At 38.5% G+C, this 19,052-nt stretch overlaps 2 protein-coding genes across 2 annotated transcripts in view; one reads left to right on the plus strand and one right to left on the minus strand.

Moving 5' to 3' along the window:
- The window catches only part of MROH9 (maestro heat like repeat family member 9), a 94,924-nt gene that overhangs the window by 50,489 nt on the left and 25,383 nt on the right, over positions 1 to 19,052 (plus strand). The window contains exons 4-7 of the mRNA XM_084866478.1: positions 6,656 to 6,735; positions 12,199 to 12,334; positions 13,366 to 13,452; positions 15,870 to 15,974. Coding sequence (XP_084722604.1) covers positions 6,656 to 6,735; positions 12,199 to 12,334; positions 13,366 to 13,452; positions 15,870 to 15,974 — 408 coding nt within the window. The remainder of the gene's footprint in view (positions 1 to 6,655; positions 6,736 to 12,198; positions 12,335 to 13,365; positions 13,453 to 15,869; positions 15,975 to 19,052) is intronic.
- LOC311613004 (histone-lysine N-methyltransferase SETMAR-like) overlaps positions 1 to 19,052 on the minus strand; it is a gene marked incomplete at its 3' end in the record, with an annotated part of 161,999 nt that overhangs the window by 11,243 nt on the left and 131,704 nt on the right. The window lies entirely within an intron of this gene.

Below are 19,052 nucleotides of genomic sequence, written 5' to 3' on the forward strand. Positions count from 1 at the left end.
AGATTTTGCTGCCTGTGGATGCTTCTAGTATTTTTATGGTTTCCCGTCTGATGTTTAAGTCCTGTATCCATTTTGAGTTTATTTTTGTGAATGGTGTAAGTTGGTGATCTAGTTTCATTCTTTTGCATGTATCTGTCCAATTTTCCCAACACCATTTATTGAAGAAACTGTCTTGACTCCATTGTATATTCGTGCCTCCTTTGTCAAATATTAGTTGAGCATAGTGATTTGGGTTGATATCTGGGTTCTCAATTCGATTCCATTGATCTATATGTCTGTTCTTGTGCCAGTACCAGGCTGTTTTAAGAACAGTGGCTTTGTAATATAGTTTGAAGTCTGGTATTGAGATCCCTCCTACTTTACTCTTCTTTCTCAGGATTGCTGTGGCTATTCGGGGTCTTTTATTGTTCCAAATGAACTTTTGGAGAGTTCTTTCTAGGTTGGTGAAATATGTCGTTGGTATTTTAATGGGGAGTGCATTGAACCTATAGATTGCTTTAGGAAGTATGGACATTTTGATGATGTTGATCCTACCAATCCATGAACATGGTATGTTCTTCCATCTCCTTACATCTTCCTCTATCTCTTTTTTCAGTGTCGTGTAGTTTTCCCCATATAGGTCCTTTACTTCCTTAGTTAAAGTTATTCCTAGGTATCTTAATTTTTTTGGTGCGATGGTAAATGGAATTGCTTTTTTAGTCTCTGTTTCTGCAGTTTCTCTGTTGGTGTATAGAAAAGCCATGGATTTCTTGGCATTAATTTTGTATCCTGCTACATTACCAAATTCATTTATTAAGTCAATTAGTTTTTTAATGGAGTCTTTTGGGTTTTTTATGTACAATATCATGTCATCGGCAAATAAGGATAACTTTACTTCTTCTTTTCCAATTTGGATGCCTTTTATTTCCTCCTCTTGTCTAATTGCAATGGCTAGTACTTCCAGTACTATGTCAAACAGGAGTGGCGAGAGTGGGCATCCCTGTCTTGTTCCTGTTCTTAGAGGGAATGGTTTTAGTTTTTGCCCATTGAGTATAATGTTGGCTGTGGGTTTATCATATATAGCTTTTATTATGTTGAGGTATGATCCTTGTACTCCCACCTTGTTAAGAGTTTTTATCAGAAAAGGGTGTTGGATTTTATCGAATGCTTTTTCTGCATCAATTGATATGACTATATGATTTTTATCTTTCAATTTGTTTATGTGATGTATCACGTTTATTGATTTGCGGATATTGTACCATCCTTGCATTCCTGGAATAAATCCTACTTGGTCGTGGTGTATGATCTTTGTGATGCTCTTCTGGAGTCGATTTGCTAGAATTTTGTTGAGGATTTTAGCATCTATGTTCATGAGGGATATTGGTCTGTAATTCTCTTTCATTGAGTTGTCTTTATCTGGTTTTGGTATTAGGGTGATGCTGGCTTCATAGAAGGAATTTGGAAGTGTTCCTTCCTCTTGGATTTTTTGGAATAGTCTGAGGAGGATAGTTTTTAGTTCTTCCTTGAATGTTTGGTAAAACTCTCCTGTGAAGCCATCTGGCCCTGGGCTTTTGTTTGCTGGAAGCTTTTTGATGACTGTTTCAATTTCTTCCCAAGTCACTGGTTTATTGAGATTTTTAGATTCTTCCTGATTGAGTTTTGGAAGATTATATTTTTCTAGGAATATGTCCATTTCCTCCAGGTTGTTCAGTTTGTTGGAGTAGAGTTGTTCATAGTATTTTGTAACAATCCGTTGTATTTCGGTGGGGTCTGTTGTTATTTCACCTCTTTCATTTCTGATTTTGTTTATTTGGGTCCTCTCTCTTTGTTTCTTGGTTAGTCTGGCTAGAGGTCCATCTATCTTGTTTATCCTTTCAAAGAACCAGCTCTTGGTTTTGTTGATCTTATGTATTGTTTCTTTGGTCTCTATGTCGTTTATCTGTGCTCTGATTTTTGTTATTTCCTTCCTTCTACTTACACTGGGCTTTTCTTGTTGCTCTTTTTCTAACTCTTTGAGTTGTAGAGTTAGATCATTTGTTACACTTTTTTCTAGTTTTTTGCAATAGGCTTGTAAGGATATGAACTTCCCTCTCAAAACTGCTTTTGCTGTGTCCCATAGATTTTGGATTGTTGTGTTTTCATTGTCATTTGTTTCCAGGATGTTTTTAATTTCTTCCTTGATTTCTCTGGTAACCCAGTCCTTGTTTAATAGCATGCTGTTTAGTCTCCATGTGTTTGATTTCTTTGGGTTATTTTTATTGTAGTTAATTTCCAGTTTTATGCCATTATGGTCTGAGAAGATGCTTGATATGATTTCTATCTTCTTGAATTTGAAGAGACTTTGCCTATGTCCCAAAATGTGGTCTATCTTTGAGAATGTCCCATGTGCATTTGAGAAGAATGTATATTCTGTGGCTTTGGGGTGGAATGTTCTGAAGATGTCAATTAATTCCATCTGGTCTAGTGAGTCATTTAGGATTGATATTTCTTTGCTGATTTTTTGTTTGGATGATTTGTCGAAGGGTGACAGTGGGGTATTAAAATCTCCTACTATGATTGTATTGCTGTTAATCTCTCCCTTAATGTCCTCCAGCAGTTTTTTTATGTATTTGGGTGCTCCCGTATTGGGTGCATATATATTTACCAGGGTTATTTCTTCTTGTTTGATTGCTCCCTTTAGTATTATGAAGTGGCCTTCATTGTCTCTTGTTATGTCCTTCACTCTGAGATCTAATTTGTCAGATATAAGTATTGCTACCCCAGCTTTCTTTTCATTTCCATTTGCCTGGAAAACCTTTTTCCATCCCTTCACCCTCAGTCTGTGTGCATCTCTTTTTCTGAGGTGGGTTTCTTGTAGACAGCAGATGTATGGGTCTTGTTTTCTTATCCAATCTGTTACCCTATGTCTTTTGATTGGAGCATTTAAACCATTTACATTTAATGTTATTAATGATAGGTACTCATTTGATGCCATTTTTATTCTATACCCCTGTGTTCCTTCTTCGCTTCCTATTTATTTATTTTTACAGTAGACCTTTGAGCATTTCTTGCATTGCTGGTTTGGTGGAGATAAATTCCTTTAGTCTTTTTTTGTCTGTGAAGCTCCTGATTTCCCCTTCAATTTTGATTGATAGTCTTGCTGGGTACAGTATTCTTGGATTCAGACCCTTTCTTTGCATGACTTTGTATATTTCATCCCATTCCCTTCTGGCCTGATAAGTTTCTGTTGAGAAATCAGTTGTTAGTCTGATGGGGGTTCCTTTATATGTAACTTTCTGTCTCTCTCTGGCTGCTTTTAAGATTCTAACTTTGTCATTGGTGTTTGCCAATTTAATTATAATATGTCTTGGCGTCGGTCTTCTGGGATCCATTTTGCTTGGGACTCTGCGAGCATCTTGGATTTGTGTGGGTTTTTTCTTCTCTATCTCAGGAAAATTTTCTGTCATTATTTCTTGAAATACATTTTCCATGTCTACCTCGGTTTTCTTTCCTTCCGGAACCCCTATTATTCGAATATTGTTTTGTTTTGCATTGTCCCAAAGCTCCCGTAGGCTCTCCTCCTGCTTTTTAATTTTTTTTTCTAGAAGCTGCTCTAATTGGGTATTTTTTTCCATCTTGTCTTCTAGCTCACTGATGCGATCCTCTGCTTCTTCTAGTCTGCTCTTGATGCTATCTATTGAGTTCTTCATAGTAGCGATGTCATTTTTCATTTCATCTTGAGTCATCTTCATTTCCTCTTGGGTTTTTTTCATTTCCTCTTGGGTCTTACTCAAATTGTCAAATTTGTCTTCCATTCTTTTTAGCCATCTTAAGATCGTTACTCTGAATTCTTGCTCTGGTAGGTTGCTTGCCTCTATATCGTTTACTTCCTTTTCTGGTGAAGCCTGCTTTTCTTTCATATGTGGGCTGTTTTTTGGTCTCCCCATGATCTATGATGTCTGGTTGTGTAGTTCTCTCTCTCCTTTTCGCTGAGCAGTGGGGCAATCCTGTGAGGGCAAGTGTTCGCGCCGCTTGGGATCCGTGTTCTGGGGGTCACAGATGCTTGGTGGTCGCTGCGGCTGTGGATATTCAGGCCTCTGACACGATCCTATCTTCCTCTCAAGATGGCGAGGTTTCCCCGTCCAAGCCGGTAGGTAGCTCCGGGCAGGGAGACAGCCCGCGTGGGTGCTTCCCTGTGAGGGGCACCTCTGTCAGCAGCCCCCCAGCAGTTTCTTCTGGTGTTCGCTGTCTCCCAGCTTGCCAATAAACACTCACAGCACAAGACCCTCAGTTGCTCTCTCTTTCTGCTTCGGGAGAGGGCTCAGAATCCGCCCATCTATTCTTCCGCCATCTTACCTCCGTGTACATTGCTTTTTAAAATGTTCATGTAAATAGGGTATAATGCTTTAAGAGTTTATTGAAAGAGACATTTCTACAGACAATCTACATTTTGTCACTGGGCCAAAATTTGCATTTGTATGTAAAATTGCAATATTAAGGATCAGTGAAAACCAGAAAAACCATAATACTGAAAGTGCATGGTGTAATGACACTGGTTCTGGGGACTTTTACAATAGTGGGGGGAAATCTAACTAGCTTTTGGAGTGAGGGTGAATTTATTCTCTGAGTGTAATCTTCAGCTCTCTCGGTATCTGGCCTTGGCAAGGGTGGTGGGAACATGACACCATCAGCAACAGCAACACTATCTTCAGTAAAACTCCAGAACAGACAGCAAGCCTAGTAGATAAGGGCTTGAGACATTCATGCCCTTTCCTCAGATATCCCATCTCTCCGCACTTCTTTTTTTTTTCAATACTCAACAAAGGATATTTTTTTTCCAATGAACTTTTAGAGAGTGGAAGGGAGGGAGAGAGACAGAAAGAGAAAGAAAAATCAATGTGAGAGAGACACATCAATTGATTGCCTCCAACATATGCCCCGACCTGGGATGGGGACTGAAACTTCAACCCAGGTATGAGCCCTTGACTGGAATCGAACCTGCAACCCTTCTGTGCATGCACCAATGCTCTAATCACTGAGTACACCAGCCATTACTCTCTGCAAATTTTTGATATTTTGTTGTTGTCTAGATTCTAGTGTTCTAGACATGAAAGAAAAAGGTGAAGATTCACATAATACTTTAGAGCAGGGGTGAGGAACATCTAGCCCATGGGTTGTATAAGGCCAACGAAATCTTTTGGGCTGGTCCCACGGCATTAGGGGTGAGCTAATTAAATATTTGACCAAAAATAGCAAGATAAATTTTAAGTTGATAATTTTGTATGGCCCAAGAATGATGATATAAATACCCAAATGGCCCTTTGCAGAAAAACAGGTTCCCGCCCCTCCTCTAGAGGACCAAGTCTACGACTCCCTGCAAGTATTCCCAGAATTGTTTGGGAATTATTAGAGGGGGGTTCAAATTCCCTCAAAATAAAGACTATTATGATAATCCTGCTTCCCCCAGACTAAGGTGGCATCAGAAACACACATTACATGCCTGTGCTTTAAAAAAATCTGACATTTAAGGAACTAGTAAAGTGGCATGACTCCAATTTTTCTGGCCAAGATGACAACAGATATGGAACAAAAAATGTCAAAGATATAACATATATATGAAAAGCAGATGGTCATCTTAGAGAAGAAAGCCAAAATAACACATTTGAAAGCTTAAGGCCCACCAGACTTGCCCTAGAGCCTAGTGTTATGAAATATACTACAAAGTACAAGTTTCCAGGATTATGTCTATTTTATCATTTACTGTGGGTTTCCAATGAAGATCCATAGTGATTAGGAAGTAATTGAAAATGAGTTAAAGGAGAACTTAGCCATAGAATAGAAGCTAAAGCCAGAATGATACTTCCCCAGTGAACGCACTGAAGAGTCTCTGGGAATACTGGTGAGCATGTTATATATTCCAACCAATAACAAGACACCTAATTGGGAAAAGCAGGTGAAATTTCTGGCTAATTCTTATAACTTCCTAGAATGACACCCCTGGTGAAGCCGTTTATATAAGCTTGCAAACCCTTGTTGCTTACCAGTGTGTGCATTGGCTTTTGCATTCTATAAACATTAGTGATAATAAAGCACACGTGAAAGCATGCCAGCACGGAAGGGACATGCTGTAAGTCAGGGACTCAACAAAAGATGTGATGTCAAAGTAAAAGAGGCAGGACAATATTATTACTAACGATAGAGTTGTACTGACACATTTGGCGAAGGAGGAGGAGGAGCAGGAAAAGGAGGAAGGAAGAAGAGGAGGAGAAGGAGGAGGAGGAGGAGAAGGAGGAGAAAGAGGGGGAGGTTGGAGTGAGGAGGAGGAGGTCGGAGGGAGGAGGGAGGAGGGAAGAGAAGCAGCAGCTAGCTAACAGTTGTAAAGCAGAGGTCCATATTATTATAGGACAGCTGAATGACAACAGTTACAGTGCTGCGCAGAAAAGCACCTGGTAAAAAGCATTCCTCACAACACTGTGTTGGAAAATGCTAATTAAAGAAGCACAGTAGTTTCGCCATAAAAAGCCAGCAATTAGTATCATGGGTTTAAATTGCAGTTTGCTTGTCTCAACACATCTATGAACTTTTGTGCTTATATTCCAGTCCAATGTGGTCCCATTAGTCCAGTCCAATGTGGCCCTGTGATGCCATGCGTCTCACAGGCCTCTGATCATGGACTCTTCTCTTTTTCCCGATACAGGACTACACAGCTTCCTCTCTGTTGGATATATTCACAACCATCTTCAATCATCAAGCCCTAATCCTGTCCGTAAACTCCAGGTATAATAAACTGTAAATCTCTCTTATTTCACTGATTGACTACCTTTAAAATGTGAGAGAAGCCTGGCTGGATGGCTCAGTGGTTGAGTCCATGAACCAAGAGGTCATCGTTAGATTTCCTGTCAAGGCACATGCCCAGGTTGTGGGCTTGATCCCCATTGGGGGGTGAGCAGGAGGCAGCCGAACGATGATTCTCTCATCATTGATGTTTATATCTCTTTCTCCCTCTCCCTTCCTCTCTGAAATAAATGAATATATATATATTTAAATGTTATAGAGAAGGATCACAATGGTGAAAAATAAAACATTTTTCCAAATTCTTCCATCCTAACTCAGCAAGTCTTTCTTCCTCATATTATTCCCAATCTTTCTGTATTGCATGGATAGGCAGAAAATTTAATTATTACAGAATCATAAGCAGATTGCACACACAATGTTCTGTGATACTTTCGATTTTGGCATTTCTGTCTTAAGTTTTTATTCTTCTTTATAATCATATTTTCATTTTAATAGCAGTATATTATTGCCAGATTTTGAAATTTCCTAAATTATGTTTTTCTAAAATTATGATAGTCATCTTTGTACTTACATGAAAGATTGTATTTCTCTGAAATACTTCTTTGAAATACCATTCTGTGAGTGAGGTTACTGATTTAGATGATAGGCAATCATGAAAATGCCCTCCTGCTAGGGAACCTCACTGGTCAACAGCCCCATAAAGTTAATAGCGTAGATCCACCAGGACTACTGCTGAGCCCTCGCTTCTGATGACCCAGCGTAGTAGGGCAAACAACTCCAGTGGGTGGCTTGGCTTGAGGAATCCCCATCAGTCTGGCCAAACCTTCCTTAACACTTGTGGTCCAAGACTCTTCCTACCCTAATCCTCCTGCCTTCCATTTTCTTTAGAAACTTTGTGCACCTCTAAATCTTATTTTGGCCTCTACTTCCCCTGAACCCCAACAAATGTAGATGGGATGAACCTTCTTAGAGCTTTTAATAAAGACTGTCAATCTGTTCTCCAGAAGAACTGCACTAATTATAAATGCTTCTTCAAAGCCTAATCACCAAAATTTATACACATACCTACTTTTTTCTATTTTGCTGATGTAATAGGTTCACATTCTTGCCTCATTGTTGTTTTAATTTATATTACTTTCAGTATAAGCAAGACTCAATTTTTCTGTTATGCATTTATGAATTTTCTCATGTTCTTTGCCAGTTTATTGTGATTTTAGTGGTGATATATCTTACCTAATAGACAAACATGTAAGTTGACTGTACCTCCATTATGCCCACAGCCAATCAGAGTGAGTATGCAAATGAGAAGGCCAAAGATGGCGGCCACCCAGCTGCTCTGGGCCAGAGTGGCCAGGCAGGGCAGGATGCCTGCTATGAGAGGGAGGGCAAGGGGTGAAGGGATCTACAGGAGCAGAGTGCTACAGCAAAGACAAGACTGCAGACTCCGGAGTCCACAGCGAAGATGGCAGACTCCAGCTGGAGTCTGCAGTGACCACGAAGATGGCAGACTCTGGCCAGAGTGAAGGCCTGGGTCCCGGGTGCCAGAGGAAAACTGGTGCTGGAAGCCAAGGGAAGGAAGGCCTATTGCATGAGTCTCCGTGCAGCGGGCCTCTAGTATTAAATAGGCTTCTTATGCTGTTTTTATGAATTTCAAATTTGTTACTCTTTTATCTTGCTACAATTCATTTTATAGTCATAGCTATATTTTTTCTTTTACTTTTTTGTGTCTGATAAAAAATTAATTCTACATTGCTTTTTAATATTATGTTCAATATCTCCTAGCTTTTTGTTACTTGATTTTTGTTAGTTTAATCTCTAAGTTAATTTTATTTATGAACTAATTTAACTTAGGCTTCACAATTCCATTATTCAGACCAGAAGTGGACCAATTATGCCCCATGTGCTAAATCCTGTTGTTTTTGCAGCTTCATATTTTCGTACATTCTGAGAGATAAGAATATTTTTTTACATTTTTAAATAGTTGGGATAAAAATCAAAAGAAGAATATTTCATGACCTGTAAATATTATATGAAAGTCTAATTTCGGGGTCCATAAACAAAGTATTATTGGAAAACAGCCACACCCATTCCTTTATGTATTGTCTGAAGCTGCTCCTGTATCAGAGTTGGAGCAGACAGAGCCTAGCAAAGCTTAATTTGTTATCTGAATCATCACAGAACATGTTTGTTAACCTCTGATACAGATAATACTTAAATGCTTCATTTCCAAAGGCATATTTAACCCTTTGAGTATTTTGCGGGGGGGGGGGGGGGGGGTTTGCTTGTTGTCTGTCTAATGAAATAGTTGTGGGTTTAAAGGGTTCTGAACTGTTTAGTATCTTGATGGGAATGGTGAATATATGAGCCGCCAAATGTGATAAAATCATATAGCCCTAAATACACACACACACACACACACACACACACACACGCACGAAAACATACACAAGTAAAATGGGAAACCTGAACAATATCAGTGGACTGAGTCAATGTCAATATTCTGGTATTAGACTATAGTTTTTGGAGAATGGTACCATTGGGGGAAACTGGGTGATGTGTACAAGAGGTCTTTCTGTATTATTTCTTACAACAGCATGTGAATCTACAAATACCTCAAGAGAATTTTCAAATAAAAAAAGTTGTGTGTGTGTGTGTGTGTGTGTGTGTGTGTGATAAGATTGCAATTTGACCCATCATGAAATACTGTCACAATAAATTAGTACTACATTTGGCCTAGAAAGGGAGATATAATATTTATCCATGTGTTTGCTATTCCGACATCAGGGCATTTTTTTCCTTTTCTTGTTTTTATTAATTTTAGAGAGGAAGAGAGAGATAGAAACATCAAGGATGAGAGAAAATCATTGATCAGCTGCCTCCTGTACATCCCACACTGGGGATGGAGCCCACAACTCAGTCATGTGTCCTGACCAGGAATCCAATCGTGACTTCTTGGCTCATAGATCAACACTCAACCACTGAGCCATGCCAGCTGGGCCATCAGGGAATTTTCTATTCTATTCCACTATTCATACTCTCATTTGGTGCCACCACTACACTGTTTTGATTTAGTGCTATTTTGTAGTAAATTCTATTATCTGACTGAGCTGGATCTTTTCCAGCAAAGTGGTCTATGATAGCCCTCCCAGTTTATTTTTTCAAATGAAATGTATTTTATTAACTTCTGATGACAAGGTTCTAAAATTGTAATTGCCATTTCAGAATTCATAAAATAACTTGAGAATAATTAATATTTATAAGTAACCTTCCTATTTATAAATATATTTTTATTTATTCAAGTTTTATATCTCCCTTGAAAACTTGAAGGATTTTTAATATATATCTTCCATATTCCTAAATTAATTTATTACATACATTGTATTTTGGGTTTTGTTTCATTTTATTGTTTAGAAAACTATTACTGATACACTGAGATGTAAGTGGGGTTTAAGGTGGGAGTATGTTTATTCTATATTTGATTGAGCTTATTTATTAACAAACTTGTTTTTGTTAGATGTCTTATTAGAAACACAAAAAAACTCTAACATAATATTTTGAAATAAAAAATTAAACCCTTGGGGGCAATGGTAAGATATGTACACAGATAATAATTTAATAATAATAATAATAATAAAGAAATTAAGCCCTTATGCTATTCTTGTTTTTAATTAAAAGGCACTACTTTTTGTTCTTGGTTTAAATAAAACTTTTCAAGAAATTGTGGTTTTTTTTCTTAGAAAATTATGTTGAGATTTATTAAATACTTTTTCAGGTTTGGTTAAAGTACTATTTTATTATTTAATCTATTAATAGATATGTATCAATTAATAGTTTTTAGAATATTGGGATATTCTTAAATTTCAATGATAAATCATGGTTGGTGGTGTTATATTACTTTTATTATTTTTACAAACCATGGTTCTAAAAGTTTAAACTTTATATTCCTTTAAAAATTTATTTTACTTATTTTAATCCCCACCCAAGGATATTTTTATTGATTTTAATACTCTTCAATTTGAATTAAACACTGTGTCATATTAACATGGCCCTCTTGATTTCTTTCTGATCACAATTAATAGAATGTCCTCATACTTTTATTAGGAGGCATCTACTTTCTTTTATTCAATTGTGATTCTAGAAATTATACTTGCAAATATTGATCATATCGAAGACTTATTGCTTCATTTAAAAAATTCCCAATTTTTTCTAAAATATTTGGTCTATTAGTCACTTCAATCTTTGAAATAAATGTTTAGCTTAAAACTTTAACAAAAGCAAACTCACACAGTAATTTAGTAAGAAATACTTATTCTTTCTTTTCAAGTGCCTTTCGATACCACCTGGTCATATATCCTGGAATAGAAGAAAGCATTTACACTAAGATGTCACTTATTGTAACACATATCAGTAACTGCTCTTTTGGAAACAAATTACATGCAGACCAAAAATACAAAACATACAATTGCTCATGTTTGCCCATAGATATGCATGTGACTTTCTTCTTCAGTATGGCAGCCTTCCTTACATTTAACATCCATTATGGCATCAGAGTAATCACACTCTCATAATCTTCGTTCATGACCTGGACCATTTTAGAATTTTTTTAGGACTGGTGATATGATTTCAAAGTACACTGAAAGACACGATTTTCTAGTTCATCAAAATCTTAATTTTGCATTTTCTTAAACCAGATCATAAATCCCTAGACATTAAATACCTTCCACTGAAAATCCAACTGGAAACTTTTGATAGATAGCTGTTCAGAGTCTGGCAATACATCAGAGCCTATGAATGTCAAGTCAGCCTTCCAGGATTTGAAAATTACCTAATATATTCCAAGAGATTCCATTTCAAACAGTGAATGTCAGGTAGAGTATCTTGTCCAGTGGAGAAAAGAGATTCTGAGTCTAGCACAAGATTTCATATCTTCCCATCTAATATCACCATCTTTTAAGAAAAAAAAAATAACTATTTTCACCTAAAAAACAAATCATGAAGGACTATTATCCAGATCACATATACCAAAGGAATAACAGCCATTTCACAACTTATTTTTATAGTTGTTGCTGGGTGGGTTTCTTTTGCCATCAATTAGAAGATGCATTCCAATATCAGAAATACTAAAATGTGAGAAACACAGGATCATGGGTTAGTGAAAATGTGGCTGTAATATGTTTAAACTGCCTAAAATTCGGCATGGCTTTGAGGGCTTAGCTGAGAATATAACCACTTTACCTCATTATGTCTATGGAGAAAAATAGTCTGGTTTCCAAATAACTTGTTACATGTGATCTTTGCAAAAGTTTTATGAGACTATTTAAAACCCACGTGTCATATAAAGTCAAAAGCTGGGTCTCATTTTCTAGTCTTCTCTTATCAAAAAAGTCACTAAAGTTAGGTTGTATTTGTTTTCTCAACTTAATAATTACACCGTTTTCTTGGCAGCTACGTGGATCCCTTACTGCAATTTGAAACTCAGTTGAAGATAATAGAGTCATCCTTTAAAATAATATTTGCTATGCCAACTCTTAAAGAAGTGAAAGAAATTGGGAATACCGAAACTGAGGAGCAGGACCTGGAGGTGAGAGTTTGCTTCCTTTAATCGAGATGAGACACCTTCACACACACAGCAGTCCTGCACAGTGTCTCTCCACAGAGCATGACTTTTGTGGTTTTTCTCTATCACTCTTTTCTTTTTTCCAATGCATTTTTTTTTTTTTATTTCAGAGAGGAAGGGAGAGGGAGAGAGAGAGACAGAAACATCAATGACGAGAGAGAATCATGGGTCGGCTACCTCCTGCATAACCCACCCTGGGTATTGAACCTTCAATATGGGTATGTGCCCTGACAGGGAATCGAATTGTGACCTCCTGGTTCACAGGTCAATGCTCAACCATTGAGCCATGCCAACCGGGCTCTCCTTCACTCTTTTAAAATACAATAGATAGCCGAAACTGGTTTGGCTCAGTGGATAGAGCGTCAGCCTGTAGAATGAAAGGTCCCAGGTTCGATTCCGGTCAAGGGCATGTACTCTGGTTGCGGGCATATACCCAGTAGGGGGTGAGCAAGAGGCAGCTGATCGGTGTTTCTCTCTCATCGATGTTTCTAACTCTCTATCCCTCTCTCTTCCTCTCTGTAAAAAATCAATAAAATATAAAATAAATAAAATAAAATAGATATTGTACATAGCACTTCCCAGCACTAATCTATACCTCTGGCCTCATGAAGTCTATAATCCAATGGGATTTAATGGGCAGTATGGGTTTATAGGAATGGGTAAATGGATTTTTGGTTAATTGTTGACCAAGGACAGGGAGTTTACTGGCAAGTTCTGCAAAGAAGGAAATGTGAGCAGAGAAAGATGGAGGTGGTAAGAGTCCCATAGTAAGATCAGCAATATGTGTGGTCTCTCAGCAAAGCTGCACAGTGCACTGGCTCTGTGGGGTGCAGAAGAAACACATGGCATATGACATTGGGTGAGCTCTCATCACCATAGTACCACTGTTCTTTCTTACCTTCGGTTTATGGAAGAACACAGGACATCAGGATGCAAAACAATGGGGTAAAATTTTATGTAAGTCTGGCTGGTTGTATAACTATTTTGTTTTTCAGGAATTATACCACACTATTTTAAATATATATGAGGACACTCTTCTGATCTTAGTGTCTAAAGACCTCTACAAACTGCAAATCTTAAAGGTAAAGGGAAAATGAGCAATTTTGATTTTGTGTCGTATATCTAAGTACTCTCTAATTCACTTATTATTTTCCATTTGCCATACTTGGCATCTCCTTCAAATATCTAGCAGCTGAAAAAAAAATTTCCTCCAAGTAGCCCCCAAATAAAATCACTTCCATTTATTTGAATTACAGAGACGCCCTTTTAAGAATTTAATTTTGGGAGGATGACATGAACTGACACTTGAGAAGCCAGTGCTATGTGGTAATGTAAGAGAGAACACAACAGGGGGCAGCAGAGAATAGGATGACTGGCCTAAACTGTGTTCATGAAATGGTGAAACCTGTCTTGATAGGGTCTATATGCATGCTCTTCCCTAACAACTCTGGGGCTAGGGAATTCATGGGCATCCTATCATCTTGGATACCAGGGTATCACTGGAAACCCTAACAATCATCCAAAACCCACTTTCACATCTGGGACCTCACTGTATCTTTAAGGTCCCAGCCAGAGATATAAGTCTTCTCCTGACACCTTAGGGCACATATGTCAAACACAAGGCCCGCGGGCCAAATCCAGCCCGCCAGGCCTTGCAATGTGGCCCGCACCGCGCTGTCATCACTGCACTCCGCTGTCAGTTTATGACATTGTCAGTTTATGACTGTTCAGTAAACCATTCGGCCCGCGATTTAGGCTGGATTTTAGATTTTGGCCCCTTCTCTGATTGAGTTCGACACCCCTACTAGGGTCTTTCATTCTTTACATGATGGCATTGGGAGGTAGCTGTCTGGAAATACTATAAAACCAGATTAACTTAATCTAGGAGGGTTGTCCAAATCATAAAATACATTCAAGTAAAGAAGCAGAACTGGCATCTATGAAGACAAGAAGGACTGGAAAGGGAAGTGAAATAAATTGAGCTAATGGGCTAATTGGTGCCTAATTTGAGCCAAATGTTTTCTGCACCCTTTTTGTTGTTGTTCATCCTCACCAGGTGATATTTTCCATTGATTTTTAGAGAGTGGAAGGGAGGGAGAGAGACATCGATGTCAGAGAGCTACATTGACTGGCTGCCTCCCGCATGCACCCCAACCAGGGCTAGGGATCAAGCCTGCAACTGAGGTATGTGCCCTTGACTGGAATCATACCTTCAGTTTACAGGCTGATATTCTATCCACTGAGCCAAATAGACTAGGGCTTCTGCATATTTTTAAAATTTTAACTTCACAACCTTTAAAGTTCTTGCTCCATGATTACAATCCTCTCCTTGTGTGTGCTCTCTCACACACACATCCCCAATCCCCATGCTGCGTAGTGAGCAGTTACTCTGTGGCACTAAGCTGAACACTTACTACATGGGTTATCTCATTTGATATGTAACCCTGTGCGGAAGTTACTCTTATTTCTCCCACTTTACAGATAAGGAGGTGGACGCAGAGAAAGGAGCAATAGTTGATGAGTGACAGAGCTACTCTAACTTAGGAGCCTGTTATTTAACCATCTTCGTCTCATACGTTCCATGTCTAGAAACTCTCCTGGTTCTCAAAAAGCTCTGAATCTCACTCCTGGAAAAGACAGGGACTGACTCCCCTGGAATTTAGAGATGTTTCTGCCCTAGGAAATTGACTTCAGAATAGATTTATACAATGGGAGCAAGAGTTGGAGGAGAGATTTGGCCAACCATTGGCTTAAACACTAGATTCATCAGACTGCCTTAAGAAGTCTGTAAACAGTACATGGCCTGTGAAGCATATGCAGGTGTGCTTCCCTTCCTAGGATTCCCTGAGGATTTAGGACAAACAGACAGAAGTTACAGCAAGACAGATGGAATCAATTTGCAAAACTTTTTAACCAAGCTGCCTCTGGGAATGTACTCTACAACCTGAGCCAGGAAATACCTTCAGAAAGAAAATTCTGAGTTAAGATGACCTATCAGGCTCAGGTAACATTTCAATTTTTTAAAACTGAAAATCAGACCCTGTAATTTAAGAGAGAGAGAGAGAGAGAGAGAGAGAGAGAGAGAGAGAGAGAGAGAGAGAGAGAAGAGAGAGAGAGAGAGAGAGAACATGTAGTTTGAAAGAAAAAGAGGAGAGGCAACTGATGATCCCCTCATCACCTCATACTCAACTTTTCAGGATACCTTCCAACATGGTGTGTATGAGAGAGAGCACACACAAGGAGAGGATTGTAATCACGGAGCAGGAAATACTTGTTGGGTAGAATTAAATAACACCCATTATAGTGGCGGTTACATAGTAGATGAAGGAATATACTAGTAGAGATTAGTATACTAGTTGATTTTTGTATATCTTTAAAAATAAATATAGATTAGGTGTGAAATAATCAGAGACCGTGTTGACCCTTGATGTGGTGATGTTTCCACTGAGTTGGAAATGGAAATGCCATGGTTCTACGATGACTCTTGTGTTTTCCACAGGAAATGACCGTGTGGATGAATCAAGATAAATCATACCTGCAGCATAGAGTCTTGGTGATCATCTGCAGGGTGCTAAACTTTGCATCCAAGAAAATGAAGGGATTTGTAAGTGACAGTGTGCTATCTGGCTCCCTGCTTCTGAACACTCCATTTCTGTAGTGCTCTTTTCCAAGACTTAGGTCTCGAGAGCATGTGATGCCTGCTGAGTCTGATTGTGCTGGTAAGCTGGGATATTGGGAAAGGAGTCAGAATCCTGCATGACTTTGTCAATCGGCAGGATTTCTCAAGCAACTGATGAAGATGCCTCCTGCTTTACACCAAAAGTATGAGTGAGTCAAACCAGGCTTTTGCTCAGTCTCAATTTTCCTCTGTAAACTACAATCAATGCTATTTGTAACTTTACAAAGACTTCCATCCTTACTAATTATTTCACCTTTTGTATCATCTTTTTAAACCATTACTTATGTTAAATTTATACAAGTGATTCTTGAGTAGTTTCACTTAAACATGCTGGAGATATAGCTGAAGTCTTCCTTTATTACCTTCTCCACCCCAATTCCTTCTTAGCCATGTCCGGTGATGTGCGTCCTGCCCAACAGCTTTCAGGAAGATCCACACATGCACACATGGAAATATACTGCTTTGTTCCTTAGTGTTTCTTTACTAAAGAAACCATACTTACCTATGGTTATGTAATTTTCTTTTGGACAAACAGTATGTCCTACAGATATTTTCATAGATTTACTTCATTCTTTAACCACAGTACATATTCCATAGGTTTAATATATTGTAACTATTCTTTAGCTGATAGACTTTTCAACTGAATAGTTTGGTATATTTTGGTGTGTTTTTTCTACTTCAAAGAATATAAAAATGGTCATTTTGTACAAGCATGTGAGTACTTATATATGCTTACAAAGGTAATAAATCAAAAGCTATGAGTAAAGTTAAGTAATGCAGAAGTGTCCTCCAGTTTGCATTCCCTGAAAATCAGAGTGCCCCTTTCCTCGCACCTTCACAATGGAGAAGAAATAGGTATCTCATTCTGGTCAGTATTTACTGGGGTTTTCTATATTTTGAGGGTCATTGCCTGCCTTTTACACTATCTATGAACATGTCTCAGTCTTGTGGATACTCAGGTGCTCTCAGTTACAGTTGTAAAGGCCGTTGTCCCCTGCACATAGCCCACCCCTCAACTGTGAAAGAATAAATGCATAAATTCACACATGCAGCAGAATCTCCTGCATTGCTGAGGGTTCCTAGCTATGACTGAGATTTGTCTGAGAGCCAGGTGGAGCTAACCTATTACTCTGTTCTGCAATGTTTGCTGAATACCACCAGGTGGAAGCAGACCAGCATTTTCCAGGACATGGAAACAGCTCACAGTTATGGAAGCATCAAAATCCACTAAGTTAATTTTCTCTCTAAATAATGTTTTTTAAGGATGGCCAAGTCAGTGAAATTAATGGGGGTGGGTAAATAAGTATATAATACAAAACAATCAGAAATAGTATTAGTAAGTTAAATATTTTAAATATTGTAATAAATTAATAAGTTCTCCACAGGCTTGATCTTTGTATTTCTATGACACAAAATCAATGAAGACTTGTTCTGCCCTTCTCTAACTAAATGTGACTACCAATTCTGTTCTCAGGAGTATGCACCTAATCCCTATTCATTTCCTTTACTGAGTAAAGACCTTTTTCTTCATAACTTACCCTATCCTGTGTCTTCCAAAGTCTGAGGCTCCCGTCCTATTGAACAATCCTGACCATCATTCATACTCAGAAATATTTTTAAGTGTGATTCCTCTTAATGATCCATGCGCCTATCAGGATAAGAAAAAAACTACTATAATCAAAGCACATTTGACCCTTCAATTAAAATATTGAGGAGATGTGAGCTAAACATGTCATAGCATTAACAGAGGTTTTTCCTCAGTTTGCTCCTTTGGAACATGAGCATTTTAAAAATGAAAGAAAGATTTCTAATAGAAGCTAACACATAGACACGTTTTTATCTCACGCCCTATCTCCAGAGTTCTCACAAAATGACAGCAGTAAAATAAGTTGAAGGTATAAACCCACAGCAACACAGAGAATGAGTGAAGGGTTTCCAATGGGCTAGTGATGTCAACAAACTTCTGGATGAGAGAGTAGAAAGAAGAGGGTAGCTGATAAAGCCTGTCAGGGAAGGCTGAAAGGCCAGAGCACAGGAACTTAGGATAGGGGACTGAAAAGCAAGGCAGTATACCCTGTGGGACCACAGAGAGACTGGAGCTGTGCAAGCCCAAGTAATGATGGTGGGTGGGAGACAAAGGAAGGCTGAACTAAGCAGTAACTAAAAGGATTCACTGAAAATTGGTGCAGAAGAATGTACATTGCCTCTCCTCCTCCCTGGCACACACACACGCTATTCCCCGGGGACATGAGGCCACTGGCAGGCAAAATCTGAGAACTTTTTTCTCAAAACTGCCGATTCCCTCACAAAATTATCTTGGTTCTGTTGTTTAGATCTACATGACCCCAGGCTCACTTCTTAATCATTCTAAAGTGAAACCCACCAGTTGACAAGCCTTGTTCACACAGAAAACCCCACCAAGGAACATCACATTTTTTAATATGACCAGACAACCAAGTCCTATGAAAAAACCCTCCAAATACAAAAGATTAACCACCTAAATAAAGGGGGGGAGGGGGAATGATAAAAACAAATAATCAAGATACAGATGAGAATTTAGTCTTAAAAAGAGAAGCTAAGACATTTATAGGACTCCTAAAATGGGCAGATTCCAAAGGCATCCACAGAAGCAAGAGTTTCTCTTCCCTTCTTTTGCAGAGATCATCATTCTCAGCATCCTAATTCTGTTATGCTCTGGGTTCATATTCTTCTTCACATTCTTCTTCAGAATTTGTGTGTGTGTGTGTGTGTGTGTGTGTGTGTGTGTGTGTAGTGAGAGAGAGAAAAAGAGAGAGAATGAGGCATGGGTGGGTCAAACAAGATGAGAGCATGAAAGATAGGGATAAGGGAGCATGAGAGAAATAGAAAGGAGAAACAGGCCTTGGGATCCCCCCTATAGGGCTGACACAAAATTTTACTTTTACCGCCAACAGTTGCTCAAATCATCAAAGTATTTATCTAGGAAAAGTAATCACCTGTCTTAGAGACAAGAGGATTCTGCAG

This window comes from Pipistrellus hanaki, assembly GCF_964339955.1.
Source record: "Pipistrellus hanaki genome assembly, chromosome: 18".
Classification (NCBI taxonomy): Eukaryota; Metazoa; Chordata; class Mammalia; order Chiroptera; family Vespertilionidae; genus Pipistrellus; species Pipistrellus hanaki.